Genomic DNA, 24,136 nt, shown 5'->3' with positions numbered 1-24,136 from the left:
GACAAGGGGAATGCAACAGTGCTAATTGACACGGCTGTGTACAAAAACAAGATGTTGGCTCTGCTTAATGACCAGGACACTTACGTCCGGCTCACTCGGGACCCGACCTTGAAGGTTCAGAGGGACTTCCAGACTCTCCTGGCTGACGTGTTCCGCTTCGTAGCTCCCGAGCGCAAGTCTGTGTATTTCAAGCTTCTCTGTCATAACGGTGCTGCACCTGCACTTTATGGCCTGCCAAAGGTTCATAAGCCTAACGTCCCCCTACGTCCAATCGTCGACTACACTCGCTCCCCTCTCTACAAATTGTCCGCATACCTGCACCAGCTTCTGGCTCCACTCGTCGGGAAGAGCTCCACGCACGTGAGCAACTCCTGTGACTTTATTGAAAAAGTTCGTGACGTGTCTCTAGACGACGACGAGGTGATGGTTTCGTTCGACGTGGTATCACTGTTTACCTCAATTCCGACTGACTTGGCTGTGGAAGCATGCACCTCTGCTCTGGAATCTGACAGGACCTTGCCAGACAGGTCGCCCATTGACGTTCCCGACCTCAAGAGGCTCCTCTGTTTTTGCCTTGGAAACACGTACTTCTGTTTCGACAAGGTCTTCTACAGGCAAGTCCACGGTACGGCAATGGGTGCATCCGTCTCTGTTACTGCTGCCAATCTTACGATGGAATGTTTGGAAAGGCGTGCTCTCGCGTCCTTCAGCCCTAGGCCAAAAGTTTTTCTGCGCTATGTGGACGACTGTTTCTGTCTGATTCGGCGCAGCGCTTTGGATTCGTTCACTGCGCACCTAAACAGTCAAGAAAAAGCCATCCAATTCACTGTTGAGACAGAGGTCAACAGCAGACTCCCTTTTTTAGATGTACTTGTCACCAGACGCGATGGACGGCTCTCGTTCAGCGTGTACCGTAAGGACACACACACTGGCCGCTACCTGAACTTTCAATCCGTCCATCCAGACGCTCACAAAAGGTCGGTTGCTGCCTCGCTGCTCAACCGTACGAACCGCATTTGCACCACAGCAGAAAGCCGTTCCACTGACTTGGACCACGTGCGAGGTGATCTCTCGGCAAGCGGCTACCCCACATCCTTTTTGACTGCTGTGGAGCGCCGTCTGTCCAATCCAGCTCGTCCGACCAATCCCCGACCAAGAAAGCGTGCCGCCATACCTTACGTTCCAGGGATAAGCGAAACCTTGTCTCGCGTTCTACGCAGTTATGACGTTGAGGTGGCGCACGTGCCAGTATGTAAGCTGAGGCAAGCGCTCGTCGGCGGTAAGGACAGGCTTCCGAGAGAATCGTTTCCCGGCGTGGTCTATAAGATACCCTGCGCAGATTGCGACTACGCATACATCGGTGAATCGGGTAACTTCAAACAGAGACTGAGGCAGCATCAGAAAGATGCCGAAAAGAAGCGTACAGTGTCGAATGCCCTTGCCGAGCACACGGATGCAACGGGCCACAATATCGACTGGGATCGCTCGAGAATTATCGGCCAAGAACGAAACCAAAAATCGCGTCTGTATCTGGAATCACTCGAGATACAAAAAACACGTCACACGCTTAATCGAAATTAGGGAACCCTCCCCCCGTCATACACACGCTGCTTACGTCACGTTCTAAAGCATACATAAGCTTCCATGAACCTTCCGTCATCCCATTGTGAACAAGGCTTCCATAGCGAAGCCGAAACGTCTTTTAGATTTTTTCATTTTTTAGCACTTCTATATTGGTCGGTGTCCTTCGTTTTATTTCTTCAATGAACCATCTCCGGACTACTTTGTAGGGCTAACATACCCCAAAAAAGGACATGTGACAAGAACAACAGTGCAACGCCAGCCGTACAGACCAGTCGTCCTTTGCAAAATGAGGGCCCAAGAAGAGGTCCCCTAGCCGCTAGAAAGTGACACAAACAGGCAGAAAAATAATACATCTGACACGAAGTTTACCCCATTCATCCCATCAACGTCACACTACCATGTATCTCGCGAACTTTATGCTACAGGAACAAAAAAAGGAATAATCACGACAAAGCAGTTTCACCACTGTTGCCTGTTTTGGCTAATATTTCGATTTCTTCTGCCTTTCGGTACGCGCCTACTTTTCAGACATTTTCTTTCGGTGTCGCAGCCATTTTCCTCCTTGTCTTGTTTTGCACGCCAAAACATATGTCTCGCTTTTTGACAACTAAATTTGATAACCATTCCTTCCCTTACACCTCTTCCAGTTGACCTTTTATCTATAATTACGTTTTTACTTCTAATTTTCCTCCTTAGTTGTAATTATTTGACAGCAACACCGTCGGCGATGATTTTTGTCTGCGGGAACACTTGCAGCGGAAATGTACCAGACAATCATTGTTATTACGTTGAATCAGCATGGGTTTTTCCTAGTGGACTCTTCATGCTCCGCAAGTCCCATTATTCTGCAATTCACAATTATATAGTGAAATTCAGTTCTCTTCTTTCTTTCTGTGATACCCGTCGATAGATTGTAAATCCCACTGACTGTTTGCAAGCACCCAATTTTCTTCTACGTGAATGCATATGATGATAGAGTGCATCGTTATGCTCCGGACGCTGTACGGGAAAAGAAATTGTATGGATGGGAATTTCAGCAATAACTTCAGTTTTATATGTCTAGTTAAATGACAGAAACACTTCTTTAGTCGTTAAGATCCAGACCCCTGTTCACAAAAAAAGAAGCTTTTAAGCTATAATTCTTCGTAAGAGAATTCTAGCCAATTATGATGCCAGACGTACTAGTAAAGGTGGCCGGCCGATGTCGAAGACCTGTTAAGAACAAAGAGCTTAGTGAATTCTGTTCTGGAAGCTCTGAAATGTTGATGTAAGATCTAGGACAAAAAAAATTACCAGTGATTACGGTACTCCTTAATGTGAAATTTGAGCGCGGCTCTATACATATTTTCATTTCGCGATATATTGGCTGGCATGGAGGAGGAGGAGGAGGAAAAAGTTATTTGCTCTAATTGGTTAGAAATTAGCGATGGCAGATGTGGTTGGCCGTCTTCACGGTCTTCTTCCCCATCTGCGCAGGGTCGACGCCCCTATTCCAGGGCACCACTGAGGGTGTCTACTCGGTGAGCGTGCCGTACTAGTCCATGCTGGACTTCGGGTCGCTGCTGGGGAGCACCCTCTCCCACTGCTCCGCACTCGGCTCTTTTATTTGAAGGAATTATTGATTGTCAACGCATCCCCATGTAATGTGATACAAGGTGGGCTTGGTGCCGCACCAGGGGCAAATGTCTCTGTACTGGGTGGGAAACATCTTGCTTAGTATGTTCAGATTTGGGTATGTTCCGGTTTGCAGCTTCCTCCAAGACGTTGCTTCATGCTGATTTAGGCTGTTGTGGGGTGGAGGGTATTTGATTCGGACCCCGTTATAGTAATTCAGAATGTCAGAGTAGTTTAGGTCGACTGGTATTTGTTCCTCAAGGTCGGTGCTTGTGGCCGCTCGGTTCGTGTGCTCTCGAGCAGCCTTGTCCGCCTTTAGGTTCCCTTCTATTCCAGCGTGTCCTGGTACCCAGAAAATCGTATGCCTGACTTTGTTGTTAGTCCTGCAGGAGCGGTGGATGTGAAGCGCTCTGCGTCCTATTCTGCCGTTCATGTAATTCCGGCACGTAGCTTGCGAGTCGGCGAGTATTGTTAAGGACCTTTCGGATCGGTAGCCCTCCACTGCCGCTAGAGCTACGGCTAGTTCCTCAGCTTCCGTTACCAAGCAGTCCTTTATTGACGCGCTGCTGATCTCTTTGTAGTCCGGGCTTATTACTATCGCAGCTGTCTTTACTATATTTGTTCCTCTTTGCTTAGCGTATACTGCAGCATCTGTGTATACTGTTGTGTTTTTTGTGGCCAGGTACTTTGGACGTATTTCGCCCTTGCGTCTCTTCGCGCCGTGTGGAGGTTTGGGTCCATGTTTTTGGGTAGGGGGCTAACAGTGCATGTTTTCCTATATTCATCAGGAACCCCCTTCGTTCTTTGGGTTTCTTTGATTGATTCCGCGAATCCTAGCCTTATTAGCAGTTCCCTTGCCATTTTGGTCTGCTGGAGTCTCATGAGCTGTGCGATACTTCGGGCTTCATTTAGTTCTTCGAAGGTGTTGCTTAAACCAAGTGCCATCAATTTCTCTGTTGATGTATTGCTCGGCGGACAATCTGTCTCGTGTGGCATACTGCAAACAGAGCGAATCGTAGCGCAACTACCCCGTTAATCGGAGATCGCGACACGCAGCATGTGGGTGACGCGTGGGCGCGATCCACAACAGCCGCCGCAGACAGACCTCCACTCATGCAGCACTTCATTTCCATATATGGTATCGGTGGCGTCATCGGTGAACAGACGACACGCGTTACCCTGGCGCCATCTCGTAGCAATCGTCGCCGCAGAGCCCGTCTTGCGCGGCACTACGCTCTTCTTACGCTTTCGGCATAGCCTCCTGCTCCGCTTTCCTCCTCGCGCTCCCTTCGCTATCCCGTCTTTCATTACCTGCTGCGCTCCGCTCTTTCATCATTTGTTGTGCTCGTTCGCTCGGTTACGAGGGACGCCGATGCTCACCGCAGGAATGGGCGCCTAAGAGCTGCACTCTAAAATGAATGTTAACTCGACGACTGTACACTGTCTGGTTCTAAACTGACCTGCTTATGAACGCACAGGTCAGCCTCTGAATAAGAGGGGAAAATCAGCTGTCACTTAACTTTCCGGTCTTCCGTTTATAATTGTGAGAACACAAAAACTGCCGTTGCTTTTCTGTCTTGAGCAACAGGCCTAACAAACAATCACTTATTCTCAGGTACAAGGTATAATCGTTAACGCATAAACGCTGCAGTCCAGACGAACAAAGGTCAGGAGACAGTCAAGTCTTCCTTAGTTTACTTGCAGAAAAGTCTTACTTCTTTAGCGTCAGCTGCTGAAGTCCTGAAACGATATTCTTGCTTCACCCTGCCGTTGTAGGCACGTGGTGAGAAATATAGCTGGTTATTCAATTAAAAATGTACTAAATAGTTTTTGCGTAACTGAAACTTTTTGCATTCAAAGATCGCGATATTGGCTGCAGGATCAAAATAAACTTTTAGTTTCTGAACACATTGCGAAAAGCTGGTGCTTCTTTTACCTTAAGAATGGCTACTACACCTTCCGAAAACACCATACACGTCTGAACATGCATAGAAAAATAGCAGATGCCGTATGTGTACGAAAGAATAGGTAATTTTACGACGAGCAGGAACACAAATGCTGCCAAATTGATTGCAAAGTAATGCTTGAGGAGAGAATGACACACACTGTCTTCTCAATGAAAAATCAAGAAACGTACACGGTCCTTCGTTAGCGACAGCTGTCGCTGGTTGAATGAGTTAGTTACAACCACAAAGCACGGGGACATTCTTCCCGAGTTCAACTTATGGACCAGAGAAGGCGCAGGGATGTGCCTTTTCAGCCAACGCACTTGTGAGAGCGGTGCGGTCGTTTAATTAATGAGCGTTTGAAACGGGCGCGGCGGCGAATACTTTGAAGAGCTGTTCTGCCGACTCTGCGTGGCAGCCATGAAGAGTCCTTGGCCGAACGCTTTTGTAGCATCAGCGCCTGTGCCTCGCAGACAATGGCGTTAGCGCGATAGCTGAAAGTTCGCGCAGCACAATGGTGTGCTCTCCACTGTGGAGCTTTATACGGGGAAAACACAGCCTGACTCTATTTGGAATGCCGTACATTCGAGGCACCATACGGAGGGAATGTCGCAACAATGCTTGCAGGAGAGTGAAGTGGTGTTCAGCTCTTCTCTTTTCAGGTTTAATATTTTCAGACCTCGACAAAGTTCCCCTCGAGGCGATGGGTCTTTCCTGCCCGTGCGACTCATCCCATATTATATCTCCATGTGATCTTTGTCTCTTGCAGTAGGCTTAATGTAAAAAAAGAACATACATTCACAGTGAGAGCGAGAGAAACAGAGCGTTGAGAATTCTTTACGGTACATAGGAATAAAATCAGTTGGTAGTTTGCGCCGTTCTTGTCAGTGTGTGTTTCTCCGCATTATTTTTCGCGCCACATTACTGATGCCAGTATAAAGCGAACAAAATCCCTCGCATGCATTATGCATGCGAGCACACGATGTTATTGCCAGCAATAACTGAGCTCCTTTTTCTCTAGAACGTTCTGCTTCGTTCACCCCAGTTATGCCTGGTCTTCGTAAGAAAATTAATGCGCAGATGCCACAGTTTGTGTCGAGCACGAAAACCTGCACAGACTGCCAGATGCAAATTCTGCGCTTTAGCTCAGTGTATGGTGCACCGAACCGCAAGTTACCGCAGGGCTTCAATTCCACGTAGCGGTATATAGGGGGCAGAGTTCTTCCTTCTTCGTCATACGATGATGGTCAAGCCGCAGACTGAGGTGAAGAGAAATTGGCCTCACGTCAACGGAACGACAGTGACCTTAAGGAATTGATGAATAAAGCAAGCCTGATTTTGTCCGGGCAAGTAGTGTGAAAGTGAAAGTGTAAATGCAGTGCCTAACCTGAATGGGAACGCCAAGCTGCAGCAGCTAGGAGGACAAGTCGAAACTAGTTTTACTACCAAGCCGGAAGCCGGTGAGGGGATGCCATAGGACGACTAACGCGTCCTTTTCAAAGGTTCTCTGACTTTCAAGATTATTTGACCGTTGCTTACGATATTCTAACAACTTACAAATGCGATTTGCCACCCCCACCCCTAATTTTTGTAGACATAACTTTTATAGTTCCTGCGCATGTCACGCCAATCTTTGAACCATTAGTAAGCCATGCAAAATAATACGTATTAATAGCGCTTCCAGACAATCCAGGAAATGTTTCAGAAATTGCAAATGGTGTGAATTGAAATCGGTAAGGAGACACGTGAGCAAGCTTGCTGTTCATTGCATTAACAGGAAAAGCTCAGCGAATGAGAGAACATTCTGGATTGTTTCTTTGCGTCATTTCCCGGCCATGTAGAACCAGAAGCTCGGCGAATAATCTTTATGATGTTAGGGAAAAGGGTCGTAGAGATCTTCTAAGTGCTGTCCTGTTCAGCACTTTAGTTAGCGTACTCGCTAGCGTAGTGAAAAAAAAAACCCTTGGTAATACTTGGGGTGATGCTGTTTTCTACGAATTGAAGGTTTAAAATTATTAATAGGTGTCAGTTTTTTTTACAAGGAGACAGTTGAACTTTATTATACAAACGGCTAATTGTCGGAAACCACGTCACCGATACATCACGTGTTACTTTGAGATAGGGGAATACGCTGAACATGCTGAATGAGCAGCGCGAGGACTCGCGAGGGCGTTCTTCAGGAAACATTTTCTTTTTCGATTCCCAGGCTTTCTTCCTCTTCATTCGTCATTTATGTACGCAGAGCCCCACAGTCAGCTTCCTCCACGGATGGCCGAGTACCGCAGCGTGGTTGAAGTGGAACAGGGGGAGCGCGCCGTACTGCCCTGTTTGGCACAAGGACACCCACCTCCGAGACATCACTGGTTCCGTGTCGTCGGTGGTGTAGTCAGGGAAAGCACAGTGCTACATAGCTCATCTTCGGGCAGCGTTGAAGGCGTCATACCGGTGAAAGTTTCCGACAGGGTCTCCCTGCTGCCGGGAGGCACGCTTTTCCTGCATGGCACCCGCATCCTCGACAGCGGGAAGTACCTCTGCGTGGCTAACAACTCGGCCGGCGAGGACAGGGCTTACACGGAACTGCTGGTCACGGGTAAGCACTTCCTTCTACCCAGTTTTGTCTTCTTGATGGCTAGGCCTCGCAGAGGGTTTGAGTGTTTCTCAGCAGTCAGGGAGTTGTTGCTTTAGTACAGTGGTGCTACAGGCGGGAATATCCTTCCAGTAATGGCGGGAAAATGGTGCTACTTAGCACACTTCTTTTTTCTTCTGGTACGTCAGCATAGGACACACAAACCACTCTCCTATAGCAAAGTTAGAAACGGAGGGACACGTCGATGCGTCTTATCAACAGTCCTTCCCTGAGAACAAAATGTTCTGCTCACGGTTTGGATCCGAACTAGTTGGAAAACATACAAACAGGGTAACTATCTGCGCGTGTCCTTTGCGATGTTCTTTTCAAATTCTTCAAACGAGTATAAAAGCCCCCTCTTGCTATAAGAGGTGTCTTCCTTTCAAAATAACAGCGCTGCCAAGACCGGATTATTCACTACCGGTCGCCCGTCTCGTTACCTCATTACGCACAGTAGCCGCATATTTTAGCAATGAACACTAGATTAGTGGGCATGCTACGCGGTAGATACTGAGGCTTTTTCGTATGGCATAAACCACTGTGCAGTGCGGAAGCGATTAGGTAAAGGCGAAGGCGCTGATCGACAGCGGCATGTGTGCACCCCCCCCCCCCCCCCCCCGCTGAACACGAACTTATACTGCTGTATCACAACAGTTTTGGAATGTTTAATAAAAGGGCGGCAATTAGAAAAGTTGCTCCGTTCACTAAAAGTGACAAAATGATGCATCAATGCAGTAATGTATTTCCTTGGCCTTCCTTCCTGTTCTTGTCACGGCACTTTCGTGATGCCTTTCTTTGCCGTGTTCCAGAAAGAAACGCCCAATTCATTGCACAGCATTTTTAAATCATTAAAAGTTATAGTGAGTGCAACTAACGTCGAAGGAGCTCTATTACTAAAGCAAATGTGAATCAAACGTAAGATAACGGAATTCACACGAAAGTACCCTCTCTGGTTTCTGCTCAAACGCAGTGCCCCTCTCCGCGCACATCGACCCGCCTGTGCAAGTAGTCGACGTGGGAAAGAGCGCGAACATGAGTTGCCGCGTGGTTGGACACCCCGTACACGGCGTTCTGTGGACGCACAACGGCCGCTCATTCTCAGCGTCTTCCACGTCTTACGGCGGCGGAGGACCGAGCGGCAAGTTGGCTTCCGATGGCCCGTCGTCGAGGATCACCATCTTGTCGCGTGACTTCATTCACGTCTCGGTGGTTGAGCGCCAGGACCACGGCATGTACCAGTGCCTCGTCTACAACGACAGGGACTCGGCGCAAGGAACGGCGCAGCTCGTCATCGGAGGTAAACGTTAGTTTATTCTGGAATTCCTTAAATGCCGGCTCACAGAGACAAATTTTATTTATTAAGCGCCACCGGTGGAAAACGATCTCCGCCTCAGATTTGTAGAACCTTTGAAGACGAGCCTGGCATGTGGCAGGTGCCGTATATAGCAGTAGGATGCCTGAATTATTTATCATACTTTTCACTCTATTATACCAATCATGGTCGGTGTATTTTAATGTCATAAACTTTTGAAGATGAGTCTAGTATGAGGCAGGTGCCTAAGCAAGGAATATTACTGAACTTATACTGCAAGGGACATTACTCAGCTTAAAGTTATCCAACGAAAAGTGGCCAGGTTTATTTTTACCAAGTACAGAAGAACAGTTTCTCTGAAATTCAGCTATGAGTAATAACAGTACCTTTATTTTCATTAAAATAACGTGGGAAACTCAGCTGTTTACTACTTCGTAATAACATTTTGACTAGTAATGCGAGGATTGTTAGACCAAGCTACATTCGTTTCTTAAACACGATGCACACAAGACACAAAGGCATTCATTCCTTGCAGACAGTTTTCTGCTAGAACAAAAATATTTCAAAACAGTTTTATTTTCTTCTCATAATCGTGGATTGAAGTCAACTTCCAGAAGCGACCTGGGGATCCACTAATTTTGTTCAGTATCCCGAAAAACACGTGCTTTGTTAAAAGATTCATTGTAACGACCTACTGATTCTTCCGAGTTTATCTTTCTTTCTTTTTCTTTTTTTTGCAAATGCCTGTTTCTGTTATAATCGTTAAGCTCTTTGTCATTCTGTTGATAACTTTGTCATTTTCCCCCTTATATTAATTTCGTCAAAGGTAACAATAGTGTATACAATGCGCCTCCTGCATAGGCTGAATAGGCCTGCAGTATTTTCAAATAAAGAAATAAAGAATTTTGATTTCGCTCATTTCCACCATAAAATAAAAAAACAGCGCTGGCTACCAGGTCACAAGAGAAAATAATGCAAACGTTTTCGTGTCCAAGTTGTCCTGTATTGCTAACACTGTTCTTTCTTCCCTTTTTTTAACATTTGCTCAATCAACTCGATCAAGCTCCCTGTCATTTATTCCTTTCCTATCATCCTCCACTCATGACCAGGCAATCCTGGTAATAACAGGCGTACCACCGCTCGAACCACTGACGAAGCGCGAAAAGTAATGGTTACATTATCACGGACCATAACACCGCCTGACGATGCACTAAAGCAGCTGTTTTGTCTATGCGTATTCTCAGCGCCGCAAACAAAGCGAACGATTTCTGAATTCTCGAAGAGCTGGTGTTGCTTTAGACCTTCGCGCCACATGTCCAAAACTGAGACTGAGGCTACGAAGGCACAGAAACGTGTGGAAATAAAAGGAAAACCCCGGCTTCGTTCCTTCGGGATTGAGGTTGAAGAGAAAATCGGTACTCGTCTTGGGTCACTGCAATGCACATATAGAATCAACTTGCCGTCTATAGATTGAATTGGCGGGTTTCACGGGTCATGAGCGAAAATTTTATATAGCGACGACGGGCGCGAGCTCGCAGATCGGCTGTCGCTGTGCACTGCCCGCTGCAAACGTATAATCAGCTGTGCCGCCCCCCGAGGGCTCGTTACGGTAAAAGAACGTCATCTCAACGTTTCGCCTGTCGAAAATTTAAACGCTGGTTAAAAAGAATCCGCAGCGTGCTCATAATTTACAGGAAGTTCCTAATGAAGAGGTCGCACACATGTGTAAACATTTGGATCACGTCATCCAGCGCAACAGCGTTGCTGTGTCATGGAATATTTATTACATTTCTGCAATGCTAAGGAGGCGCCAAACAGCAATGGCCACACGGTGTAAAAGTTGAGAGAGAACGCCGCCCGCTTGACGGGAGGGCACCTAGCTGTGTTGTTATAGCGCGCTGACACAAAATTCTTGTGATCAAGTATTCCTTTAAAGATAACCTCTGTGTCTAGGCATAGACACAGAGGAACCTTTAAGGGAATATCTCTCTTTGCTCCCTCTTCCTTTACTACCTCGTTATTGGCGGTCGTCATGGTGATATAAACTGGTAAAGTAAACATGCCGGTTTATTTTACTTTATTTTACACAGTCATTTTTATAGGATTTACTTCCAAGCTTTGTTACTGATATCTTATGATTCCTCCACGTGCCAATATTTTTTCTTTCAACTTCGGTCATTACATGAAGCTGCGATGCAGTGACACTCGCTTGTTGACTTCCACGAAACCTGTGTCTCAGGTAACCTTATCTTTTTGTCGTACGCTACATTAAAGAAGGTTCCTTCGCTTTTCACATTACCAAAGCACTTCGAAAAAAAAAAAAACGACAGCCTCAAAGAAATGTATCCTTCTCTGGCTAATTACTCGCTAGTTTTTCGCTGGAAAGCCTTCGGCACTTGTAAGTTCCCTCTTAAGCATGCAGTTGCATACAGCACAGTTCGCATCACGCTTGCGCCTAGAGCGTGGGAGTGGTGTGCTTCGGCGTACATCAGCGTCTGCTAACGTAGGCGCATCCTCCGGAGCGAGAAAATGAGCATGTCGCGAGTGCGGACAAACACGTCTTGAACTAGCAGACCGTGTCCTATAATGCGCTATCGATCAAGGAAAAACACAATTTGCCCGCTCCAGCCAAGACTGCTGGAAGTTGTACCCTGCATGGTTCTCTTTGTTCCAGCCACAACCTAATGGATAATGCTTCCAATTCCGTCCTGGGCACCTTAACGTCAAATTCACGGTTAAAAAAGTTTGGCCTTGCGTGATACTCTCCGTGGGAAGATTCATTATGCATGTGTGTTCATGTAGAAATCAGGTTCATTGCCCGCGTCCGTTATTAGCACCGAGCGATTGCTCTGCGACTTCTCCACTCCCCAGCACACGATTCTGTACGTTATGGCTCCCCTTGTGCAATACGGCGTAGGGACGTAATGCTTTAACTGATTGCGACGCGCTGTAACACACCTTAGAATATAGTCATTATAGCAGATGAGAGACGACATGGAGGTATAATTGACGTGCCAACGCGACATCAAGCGCCAGAAACCGGGCTATCGCAGCAGTGCGGGAACGCTTCGTACGTATATCTGCTGTCGGAAAATCACTTGCGTAATAAGAATAGCTGCAGATTATTATTATTCTTGTCATGATTATTAGTTCCTATTGGCATTACCGCCAACAGTGCAGTTCTGTTGCACTAGAAGTCCGTTCCTCTCCCCCTTCTCTCCGCTAACCTTCACGCCCACACGCACATCGACGGACCAGCAAGGCACTAGTTACCTAGAAGATTTCTATGCATAATTTCTCGGAAATGCGTGTCATTTTATTTTTTTTCCCGAATTTTCTTTTACAATATTCGCTCTCTACGCCCACTCCGACTGCCCAAAGGGGCATTGCTACACAAACTACCGGCTCTAAACATTACGAATCTCTGGCTTTACACAGACGTCCCTGACACCAGCAACCTTATGCGCCTGATTTCAGAGCTATAGGTGGGCCATCTTATGAGCGGCAAATGGTTTCATTTAGAAAGGTGGCTTTTAGTTCCGGCATTGACAATCAGTGCTTTTTGCGCTGGTGTTTTAAGCTGAAGGGATGTGCTATATTAAGATATATTTTTTACATCTGGGACATTGGCTGTTTTGTTATGGTAATCGAGCTCAAGCATTTACTGCAAGGAAAAGCAGCATCAATGTCGCTTGTCTGGCTTGCATAGGACGCATCTTTCCAAAGCTCTTCCTCGGCCCTGTACGTAATCACGGTGAAGCAAGAAGGAGCCCGTAAAAGGACGCGTGGTGGATGTTTCTCCTAGACTTAGTATGCCGGGTTGTGTACGTTGGCATGTATAGGGCCATGACGCTGAGGTCCTGGTCACGCTTAATTAATTTAAGAGCATCTAGTATACAAGCCTGTCCGCGCGGTCTTGTTACTCGACGTGATTCTCTCTCTCTCTCTCTCTCAGCGTTTTGAGGCTTTCCATGTGATGCCACATAAAGCGGCCACGGTGCTTCTAGCAAGGTTAGACACTGCGACAATGCTACTGGGCTTTATAAGATGTGCGTCATTGCTTCTGGGATAAGCCGACTTCTGTGTTCTTTCCTGAAAGCTCTGTGCAGCTAAAGAAAAAGATGCTCCTTGGTCAAAAAGGTTGCGACCATCAACACAGAGGGCATGTTGTAAACAGAGTAAATTAACGTTTACTGAGCTGTATGGCTGGCTTAGCGTCGACGTCGTAAAGGAAAGAGGACACAATTAGGCTCCGAAACAACGAAAGTTCAAACGCAAATTATAAAGGGAACTCGAGAGCTTGCTTGTGATCAAGTGTGGCAAGAAGGAACTTGCCGCAAGTTAAGATTACAAGTAAATGTCAGACTAATAGTAATAGAAAATACTAAAAGTAATGCGAGCGGCCGGTTCAACCCCCAGTAACGAGACCTATCGCTTTTGTTCAGGCTAGCTTAAGTAGCGTACTTGGTAGCCCTGACCTACTGCTGACCTGCTGTGGGCCGCCAAGCTGCAACCGTCGAAAGGTAATTGAAAGGATCAGTAAATACGTTCATGCAATGAACCATTCGCAATAAACAGTTGTTGACAAGGGTTTCTTCTTCGTTAATCATTTAATTATTACGTTCGCCTATGCAATTCTCAAAGCATGCCTTCCCACCCGTCGCCCTCCCCCTTCATGTAACGAGATAAACCACTTTAAAAATGAGAGGTCAACAAGTTGCCTTCTACGTAGAAATAGTGGAGTAAGATTTTTCCATTCAGCTGTCAGAGAGGTCAGGAGACGACCCGCCCATTTATACCATCTCATTATGTTCAAATGGAGCACATAACATTATTTTTCAAAGAGAGCAAACGAGATGGAGCGCTGCGACCTGCATTCGTTGAATGCTTCTTCTCATTGCATCTATGGTCGTCATATTCGCAACCTTCTTTTGTACAAACTGCGCAAGCTGAAATGCGAATCAAGGCTCTTGCACGATGACTGCAATCTTTTCTTCTCTTTCATTCTGAATGAGTCCCCTCATTTTCTGTTCTGTCCACACCACCAAGAGCTTCTTTGTCACGTCCGGCACTTTCCATAGATCGCTATTTCAGTGAGGCCACAAATATACGTCATACGCTGCTTTATCTAAGCAAAAGCAAGCGACCGTCTCACTCCCGTCCATTGCTTTCCATCGTGGTAATTTCCGACCTGATTTGCTTGCGCCCGTTCTGTGACTTCGTCCCGTAACCGAATTCACGGATTTTGCTTTAAATTTGTTATAATATGTTTCACTTTTCCTACTATATCCTGACACTAAATTCGATGGTCTCGTAGATAAAGGGCCACCCACGCGTTTCTGTTGCCGCAACCTCCACTTAAATAAATTACCATCGTTTACTTCTCTAAATGAAGCAATCACCTAATCAAAGGATAGTTACCAGTAGAGTGCAACGGGCTTTCAAGTTTAACAATGGGCTTCAAATGTTCTCGCCTTATCTCGGAAGCTATCTGTGATTCCTAATTTGGTTTACGCTCCGAATGAAGGCTTTTTCTCTCCCCATTTTTTTTTACACAACGCAGCAATAAAGAGCGCGGGAGATAAGAGGCTTAATGAGACCTGCGTCGCGTAATCTTTCTTATATTAGGTTATTCAGGGCGCTTGCACATTTCCCGGCGCATTGTGTTCGCCTCTAGAATAGTAACAGGCTAGCCATCTCAATGGGCGCATTGTCTGGAGCATTTGCTACATTTTGTAAGCTCTAGACGTGCAAAAAAAGAAGGCGTTCTATTGTAAACAGTGAAATATTTTCATGGCGTTGTGCGCGTAAATGCCGAACAAAAGCCTTCAAACGAGGTCGAAGGCTGGCTAAATTGTCAAAAGACTGAAGGTGAGAAACTAGCTAAAAACACAACGTACTTAAGCATGAATATGACGGGCCGAGGCCTGAACTAGCAATTACATTTTTTCAATGGCAAATTGCAAATATGTATAACCTCCGGCAGTTCTGCGCGTATGCGAAAACCATCACAAAACCAATGCAGAATAGCCCACATGAAGCAAATCACCCGATATGCTACCAATCCAGAAACGCAATTCCTTGACACTGAGGCTTAAACGTCGCGCTCACACACGTTTCCCCTGCGTAATTCAATTCAATTCAAACTTATTTACCTGACAATACACTGCAAGGTCCACTGTGATAAAACCGTGAAAACGGCATGACAGGGCGCAGGTGACCGTTACACGGTAGCAGCTGTACAAGGTCTATAGGTTGAGATTATAGATAGCCGTGACAAACGCAGAGTTAAAGCAAGCATATTACAATACATAATACAATGTATTCATCAATCACAGAATTACGCTTAAAGTTACACTACATAAGGAAATGCATATGCAAATTACGTTACATATTACAACATATTTGTTGTATGATCATATGGGTCACAGAATTACACCGAAAATATTGCGAAAGAATTATTACTCAATGATTTACCAATAGTATAATCGATATAATTTACAGATAGTTAACTCTTTTCTAGCACACAATGGAACAAAAGCATGAATGTAACTGCTTTTTTTTTACTAATGATATAAGAAGCCTACGAAATTCTCCTCCCTCACCATCGCTTATGTGTGACCAGTATTTAAATGCTGTCAAGCAACATGCGTACAACCATCGTGACATCGTGAGATATCGCACGAGTCGGTCTGTCTGATACGAGTGGCACACCTAAACTACAAAGCTGGTATCGTGGTAGGTTTGTCTGAGTGCTTACATGCGATAACACTCGTCACTCATGCATCACAATTGCTAAGCCCTAAATGTACATGGCAATATAAAAAACTTCTAAAATTTCCCTCTCTGAAGTTGTCTTTCAACGACCCAAAACCCTGTAACTTTCAAACATCTGATCATCACACCCGCACTACCTGACATGCCTCGGCAAGTGAGCACTTTAGGTTTTCTACGCGATGCTTTCTTTTCTCGCAGGCAGTAAATGACATGTCGGCCAGCTTGGCTGATCTACCTTACAGCATATCAACTATAGATACAGTAGACTGCCTGTATCAAACAAGAAACTTATTTACCGGTGTGTTGGATGGTGCATGTGCTTTTACGCTTATTCTGGCCGATGCGTCTGTACAACTTGTGGTATTCTCACCCTTGCTCTTGGGACAAAGAAACGATAACACAGTAGTGCAAACAATCACAAGGGCATTTATTGCACCTTTCCTAGACCAATGCTTGCTAGCCGAGTTGCTATTCACAAAAGATGCTGATGGACGCGCGACAAATCGAGGTAGTCCGACTCACCAGGACTGGATAGCGAGTTAATATGCTCGCCCCATGCTGGACACTAATGCCTGGTCGTTCGCGCGTACAGTCACTTGAACAGTGGCGCGTTCGAACGATCGTATTCGTCCATTCCGGTATAGGCCTCGCGAGACTGTCTCGCAGAAGCATGGATCAACGCACGCGCGGAACGTCCACGCCGCTTGCCAACCCGGAGCCAAAGACGAAGCGCCTTCTCCATTTCGCGTCAAAGTAACCCCGCCAATAGCTGGCGTTAGCAGAGCAACACTCGCGCCATCGCTCGTACTAACCTACAAGCATATCGACCGCTGCCGTAAAGCTATGCGGCGAAGCCGGGGTAGAGGAGACGTGAGTTATGCTGGAAAACAACATATCAGAGGACGCGTGAGAGTCGCGCATCCCCACAAACTTAGCTGGCTTCCAGGCGCATCAGCCAGCAAAGTCACGACAGTTGTGCGCGTGTTCCTCGACAGCATTTGAATACTGGTTACACACTAGACGATGGTTCTTTCGTCGACCGCTGGCCTTGCTTGCACATGTTGCTGTAACTGGGCTAGTTGCTTTTGATTATGCAGGGCACAAATTTTCTGAAAAGAATGTTTGTGGGGCCACCTACAGTTACCAGGGTCGAGCACGTCCTGTGATAATATCGCTCGGCAGGGAAAGGCGTACGTGAGCTGGATGTCATTAACAATGTGTGACAAGGAGGTACATTTCCTTAGTTATTGCATATCAGGTGATTTGTTTCTAGATTAGGTTACTTGCGTTGCTATTGTGATGGTTCTCGCACATGCACCGGTAGGTTGCCAGAGACTATACTTCGTTATTTCTCATAATACAGATTCACTTCTTACTTCCAGCCTCGTCCCTTTGTCTTCTTACTTGTGTGCGTTGTATATTTTGGCTGGTTTTCCACCTTCAAAAGGCTTTCGCTCTTTTGTAAAGATATGACGCCTTAGATGGATTGCTTATGGCAGGTATATAACACAGTCCACGCTTATGTCCACATCTGCTTGCGAAAGTGGTGAAAACCTGCAATCGATAAATTTAGCTAGGATTATATGTCATGGCGACAAGGGAGCTTTCTGGGGCCACTAAACTTCTCGACCTACCTGGCTGCTTGTTTGTTCCACAAGTATACCTTTGGCACTTTTCTCAATCTTCGATGTGTGCTGTTTAATAAAACTGATCGTAGGGCACTTATGCACTCGCAAAATATGAGTAGCTGGCCTTTTCGACACTTACCCGATGCACTCATATTCCGATATTTTACTCGTGCACATACTAAAGAAATCTGCACTCCGACATACTTTCATGTTCTCCTGCGCAGGGCTTGTCTTCCAGTTGTCAATAATTGGACAAGTGTCTGGCTGTCAGTGGCGGGAAAACGCAACAATATGGCAAGTTGTGTGCCCCTTCTTTTCCTCCCTTATTACGATTGCAGAGGACGCCCCCGTGCTTGAGCACACGTTTACAGAGCGTCAGGTGCGACCGGGCAGCAGCGTGTCGCTCAGGTGTTCAGCATCGGGAACTCCACTGCCTCAAATCACGTGGTCTCTGGATGGAATACCCGTGCCAGAACACTACCATGTCCGAATAGGAGACTACGTCAGCGGCGAGCGGTAAGTTGAACCACCTAGAGTGGTGCCCACACTTTGCAGACAGCTTTCCTTCGCGCTCATGTTTGTTTACCATCAACAGACGGCTCTTGAAGCAACCTTTACTTTCGAACAAGACGCTGCTCGCTTTTCAACAACGACAGCTGTAAAAATGTGGCGCTGATTAGAATCAAGGAAGTTCGGTCAACAGTGCCTGAATCTAATGGTTTGTTGAAAGGCGCGTGAGGATCTCTTGGAGCGCTTGTGGGAAGCGCGTACATATTATTCCCGAGCTACGGTTGCGCTTAAGAAGATGCTTCAATTAAATCTTTTTACGAAAGGTATGCTACAGCTCATGAAAATGCGCTGGCTGTGGATTCCATTAACTGTGAAAAGCACAAAGTTCAATACAAATTATTGGAAAAGCTCGACAATGAATGCGCTATAACGTGTAAAGAACATTAACTGTATGGCTGTGAACATTGTCTTTGGGCCACCACGGAGAAGTGACGCCTGAAGGCTCTTTGTCGCTCTTCTATGTTCTCTGTGTTCACAGGCTGGTGCACAGCTACGTAAACCTTACCGGCGTCCGAGTGGAGGATGGTGGTCTGTACAGTTGTGCGGCCCGCAACGGCGTTGGCCGCGTCTCTCACTCAGCCAGACTGAACGTTCTCGGAAGACCCCTGGTGCGGCCGATGGCCAACGTCACGGCTCTAGCAGGACGCACCATGCGGCTGCACTGCGCAGTGGCCGGACATCCAATACAGAGCATTGTCTGGCAGAAAGGCAAGCGTTCGCCCCAATGTGGCAACTGCCTATATGGTGCAGTAGATCATGGCAAGAGTCGGCTCATACGACTTACATTGCGCGCATGCATCGCATGGCAAGCATTCGCATGTCGACTGTCGCGACAGCGGCCTACAGTGCCGCACTTTTTGAGCTTTGTTGATTAGGGACGGTGCGGACTGCAGGCGTTGGAACTGAGGATAAAGTTGTCCCGTAGCTGTGAAGATCCGTAGAAAACGAGCACGTGGTCCAGAAATTCTTGATCATGAACGAGTTTGGCAAAGCCATTGCTGTTTAACACTTGGTCTATCTTCTCTGTGTCTTTGTCGTAAATTTGCGATAGCGTGCATCAGTTGGCCCTGTTGCTTCGAGTCCGCGGATTTCCATGTACCGTAGAGCACTTGAGAGTTAGTCAAATGGGAAGCGTCATCACTCAGAAAATTTGTCATATCTGTTGTCGGCACGTGGTGACTTGTGTGTGCTGCATAGTTCTCATTGCTCTAAATATTATATTTGCTACGCGACTTCTTTATTCGCATTATCCTCATGTACTGAGAGTAGCTTCAAAAGTTCATAGCATTACTCCACGAAATTCTGTCATTTATCTGCGCGAATGTGGCGGCACTCTGCGGACAGTTCATGAGCACATGAATGCTGCATCGATTGTGGTTCTATCTGGTGCGTTGTTCCTACAATTCAACTGTTCATGTGCTTTCCTCTCGACTTCAGGCATTACTAAATGGCACGTGTTGCTATGGCAGTTGCAGCACAGTGACTGGCCTTCCTCCGCTTGATCGGTCCATCCACCAGCAATCGTGTCGATCAAAATATGGCGAAAAACTGTTTGAGGAAAGCATTCGAAAGCTAATAAGTCCTATAATGTCAGTTGGTCTATCACAGCGTGCGTGTTTTGTTTAGCTTTTCAAAAATTGCTATCGTATTGGAATGGCGGATTCACCAATGTGCGCTAAGTGCAAGTGTGAAGAGACCATCAGTCACCTCCTGGGCCACTGTTCTCGCTTCGATAATCAACGTGAGACTCTCCAGTGTGCCTTAAATAGACTAGATGACAGGCCATTTACGGAAGCGAAGATCTTGGGAGCCTGGCCTCACAGTTCATTAGCCCAGAAAGCAGTTCGCGCGCTTTTTCGCTACCTGAGGGCAACAGACTTGAGTGCCCGACTATAGACAACCTACACCTAAGCTCTCTCTCTCTCTTTCACTCCCCCTTCCCCTCCCCACGTGTAGGGTAGCAAACTGGACTCAGTCTGGTTAACCTCCCTGCCTTTGCGTCTTCCCTTCTCTCTCTCTCTTTTCAAAAATTTTTGCAGGCAAGGTAAGATTACCGAGGCAGTGATAACAAAGATGCACACAGCCTGCTGAGTAGCGAGGTTATGATAAGTCAGAGCATTCGTTACCGAAGGAGATCGCGTGATCGTAGATTAAGATAATGACTTTGCTTCATTCCTTTCGTGCAAGCGCTTTATCTCTCATCTCTTTTGCTCCTAACTTCGTTCGGAAGTCTCAAAATGGAGATGTCAAAAATTTAAGTTGATAGAGGTGGTGAAGATCGCCGATGGTGCGTTGGCAGCATTTGGCTGTTTGCATGGGCATATTTCTCATGGGTTGTGCTCCAGAATGACGGGGAAAAAATCCCCATTTCCAGATTGACGCAACAGTTACAATCACTGCCGAGTCCGTTAGTCATTCACAAAGATAAAAAGTAGCAGCCGTACATTTCTCGTGGTTTGCCCTTAAGTATGTATCAGAAAGCAGAGACAGCAGAGCAAGAAAAATAAGAAGTAGAAGACCCAAGATTTTCGACTTCTGTTCACGTTCGTTGCACAACAACGTCGGACCTTATCGTTGTCTACGTATACGGCACACGAACTGTTGTAGCCTTAGAGCTACAGTGTAATTGTTGCGGAGAAATGAAGAAATCAATTTGAATATCCTACTATTGTTACTTGGTTAGTTGTTTCGGCTACAACTTAAACTGCAGCATCGACTAACCCACGCCAATATCAGATACATTACGTGTCTGTTCAAACACGTTCATTTAAAGCCAGACGCATTAAGCAATTCATTAAAGCTTGCACAAAATACCAACATTACTTTCGAGTGCCGCTGCGTATAGAAACAGACAACTTTGTTCATTTTATTGCAGCTGTAAGCTTTTCGCAATCAGCCATCCATGGTATTGCCTTGACTTTATATGTCGGGACTAGAGCTCCATTCCAGTGCTGACACTAATAGAAAACTGGAGATTTGAATTGCGTCATGACCATTCCGTCAACGTCAACTCCATTCCGCTCCACTGGTCGGCACGTCAGGAAGAAAGTGCGATAAGCCTTCTTTAAATTTCATTGCAATAGATTTAAGCACTCTAACTTTTCTTTCGATTCACGACAAGACGTAGCTCCTATTTCTTGAACGGTCGTTCTATGTCGTTCCACAAACAAAAAGCTTCTTACGCTCTTTCTTCTTTTCGTCGATCTCGGACGACCGTGGTATAATCTCCTGATCGTGCCAATCTAACTTCTTCAGAAGGGCATTCGCGCAAGGGAAGCTAGAAGGGGGCAGGGGCAACGTGATTGAAGGCCCTTTTTCCCCCCGAACGACTCCTTTCTAACGAGCTAATCGTTTTCCTTCGAAAATAGCTTCAAAAGCCCAGTCTCCCTTTTTCAATCGCAAGCTGCTGCTGCTGCCCGAGCGTGTCAGGCACACGGCTTGACCGATGTTTGGCCTGTTTCTGCTTGACCTTATACTTTCTATATTAGTTTCCTTTACGACCAACTTCTTATTTACGTCTAATGAGGCGAGGAGAGCCCGCTATCTTCTTTAGTTTCTGGCAGTAAGTCCTCGCCATCGATGCCAGCAATCTTCTGAACGTGCGCGACAAGCGCGAATTATTTCGAAGAGAAAGCAGAGAAATATGTAGCACGAAGTGTGCAACGTTTCTCACAGCAAAGCCAAGTTTCATGATTCCAATAATTAGTCAAGCGAAAGACGAAGCTTTGACGGCCGTGTCATTAGATCTATTGACCAGCTGAAACAAAAGAATCTGTGAAAACAAGATGAAGCTTACGCTATAGTTCAACGTGTTTTCGGCGTTTTTTGCTTGTTGAGTGGAACGCAGAAAATAGCGCGGCCCTTCAATGCGCGTGAAAAAAGAGCGCGCCGCTGAACATATTGAGGCATTTGAGAACAGAGCGCACGTTACCTGTATGTAAAGACGTTTAGTCCTGCATGCATGGGTACCATGGTACGATGAAAATAAATTGGTTTCACTAATTCAGGAGTGCGCAAACTGTTCTGCCTGTTCAAATCGGCATTAGTGTGATGTTGTGATTGGAGACAAAGGCTATATGGTAAATGGTAGAGCAAGGCAGATCTCTGTGGAAGGTACGACCACTTTAGCCTCCCGCTCCGTGTTAATCTCAGATATCAAGAATACGGCACTCAGCAACCTCTTGCACACACAATTTAAGAGTTATGACGTCATCTTTGCAATAGGTATCCTCATTCAATAGGCGGCCTGTATTGACGTGCAGATATTGTTGCAGTTAGCGCATTCGAGGTTCATTTCTTTCTCCTTTCGTACGGTAAATATATATTACTTGGTTGTGCCGTTAGTTCTTGTGGCCGCTTAAATGCGCAGTGGATGGGGCGCACAGGGGTACCGCCGTAACCTAAAGAGCGCGGACTTAAACGCCTTGATACAAAGCGCTGTGCACTCTGGAGGGCGCGGAGCTGAGCACTTGCACGTGACATCGGCGGAACATGCACGGAACAGTTGCGGAACATGAATGTGATGTTAGCAGCTGTGGAGTAAAACGCTTAGCGAGATATCAGCAAACCCCCTGCCCGAAACACATACATACATACATACATACACACATACATACACACACACACACACACACACACACACACACACATACATAAGAAGCCAACAAACAATGACACCAAGAACAACACAGGGGAAATCGCTTGTAGTTACTAAGTTAATTACAGAAACGATAAATTAACGAAAACGAAAGTGGATGAAAAAACAACTTGCCACCGGTGGGGAACGACCCCACGTTTTCGCATTACGCGTGCCACGTGCACGTAATTTTCCCTGTGTTGTCCTTGGTGTGTTTGTTTGTTGGTTTCTTATGCTATGATTAAGAAATATAGGGCCCCTAGGTTAACTCCCTTTCTTGTCGTGCATATATATATATATATATATATATATATATATATATATATATATATATTGCAGATGATCTTTGGATTTCAGGTTGCCGACGTCATTGGTATGGTTTACTTCGACAAACGCTTCAACTTATACGGATGATATAAAGCTAACAATAACAAAAATTAAGGGGGATTCGGCACCTAAGTATACCGAGAACTTTATTCACAATGTCAGGAGATGGTGGAATGGTACGGATCACAGAGTGAGCATCTGGAGGGCTGCAAGGGAAAGAAAAGGGAATACAAGGCGTTATAAAGACAGAAGCGACGGCATAGATGCAGAAAGGCTTGGAAACGCTTCCGAAGAAGTGTTATGCGCTGTTCCTCCATGGCGTGTGCTCCAGTTCCCGCCACTTATGATAGCCATCAGCTTATAAAGAGACGTGATGGCAGACGATCACCGACGACAGTTACTCAAGACAGATGGAGAGAAAGACAAGAAGGAAAGGCAGGGAGGTTAACCAAGAGAGAGAGAGTAAAACATCTTTATTAATGATATTGAATGGCGAGAGCAGTGCGGGAGGAACCCTCAGTTCAGGGTCCCCAAGATGATTCCGGCGACGTTTCGAGCCCATTGTATCACAGCTCGGAGGACCTCAGAAGGTCCGTCGCGGAGGGCATCGTCCCACAGCTCTTTGTTGCGCAGGGGGTAAAGGAGAGTTGGCAAGGGGGGAAAGCGGTTTGCAGTGCACTCAATCGTGAGATTAACGAAGGTTTCGCCCGGTTGGCTCCAGTAGACGTGGGTAAGGGTAAAATAAACATAGGAAGGAATAAAGAGAGAGGGAGAGAAAGATAGAAGGAGTATGGGAGTCATTGTGCGCGCACCCGCAGATAAACGTTCACTCACGTAGACGTTAATTCACGATGAATGTTTACGCACAGGCGCTCGCCTGGTCTGGTTGTCTTCAATAAGTGCATTAGCGCTTTAGTGGCCTTGTGTGCGTCCTAGAGGTCTGCGGCCAAGGTCCTCCAAGGACCTTCGCTTCCGAGATCAATATCATGGCCTCAGGATGGCATATGTCGGATATAATAAGATGAGATTAAGAGTATTTCTGACGCTTTTTGTCGGAACGCGACTTGTGGTAGGCGGTTTTATGTTTCCCTGCGGAGCCACTGCCATTGACAAGAC

General features: G+C 46.3%; 1 protein-coding gene across 3 annotated transcripts in view; it reads left to right on the top strand.

Moving 5' to 3' along the window:
- LOC126536785 (cell adhesion molecule Dscam1-like) overlaps nt 1-24,136 on the top strand; it is a 181,384-nt gene that overhangs the window by 108,200 nt on the left and 49,048 nt on the right. For all 3 annotated transcript variants that reach the window (XR_011893865.1, XM_072287871.1, XM_055073933.2), the window contains exons 6-9: nt 7,387-7,734; nt 8,741-9,067; nt 17,826-18,003; nt 18,536-18,765. Coding sequence is in view for 2 of the 3 variants with exons in the window: in XM_072287871.1 (XP_072143972.1) it covers nt 7,387-7,734; nt 8,741-9,067; nt 17,826-18,003; nt 18,536-18,765 (1,083 nt within the window). In the remaining variant the exon portion in view is untranslated. The remainder of the gene's footprint in view (nt 1-7,386; nt 7,735-8,740; nt 9,068-17,825; nt 18,004-18,535; nt 18,766-24,136) is intronic.

This window comes from Dermacentor andersoni, chromosome 4, assembly GCF_023375885.2.
Source record: "Dermacentor andersoni chromosome 4, qqDerAnde1_hic_scaffold, whole genome shotgun sequence".
NCBI classification, from domain to species: domain Eukaryota; kingdom Metazoa; phylum Arthropoda; class Arachnida; order Ixodida; family Ixodidae; genus Dermacentor; species Dermacentor andersoni.
The sequence above is the reverse complement of the archived record's forward strand: the minus strand, read 5'-3'. Positions and strand labels throughout refer to the sequence as shown.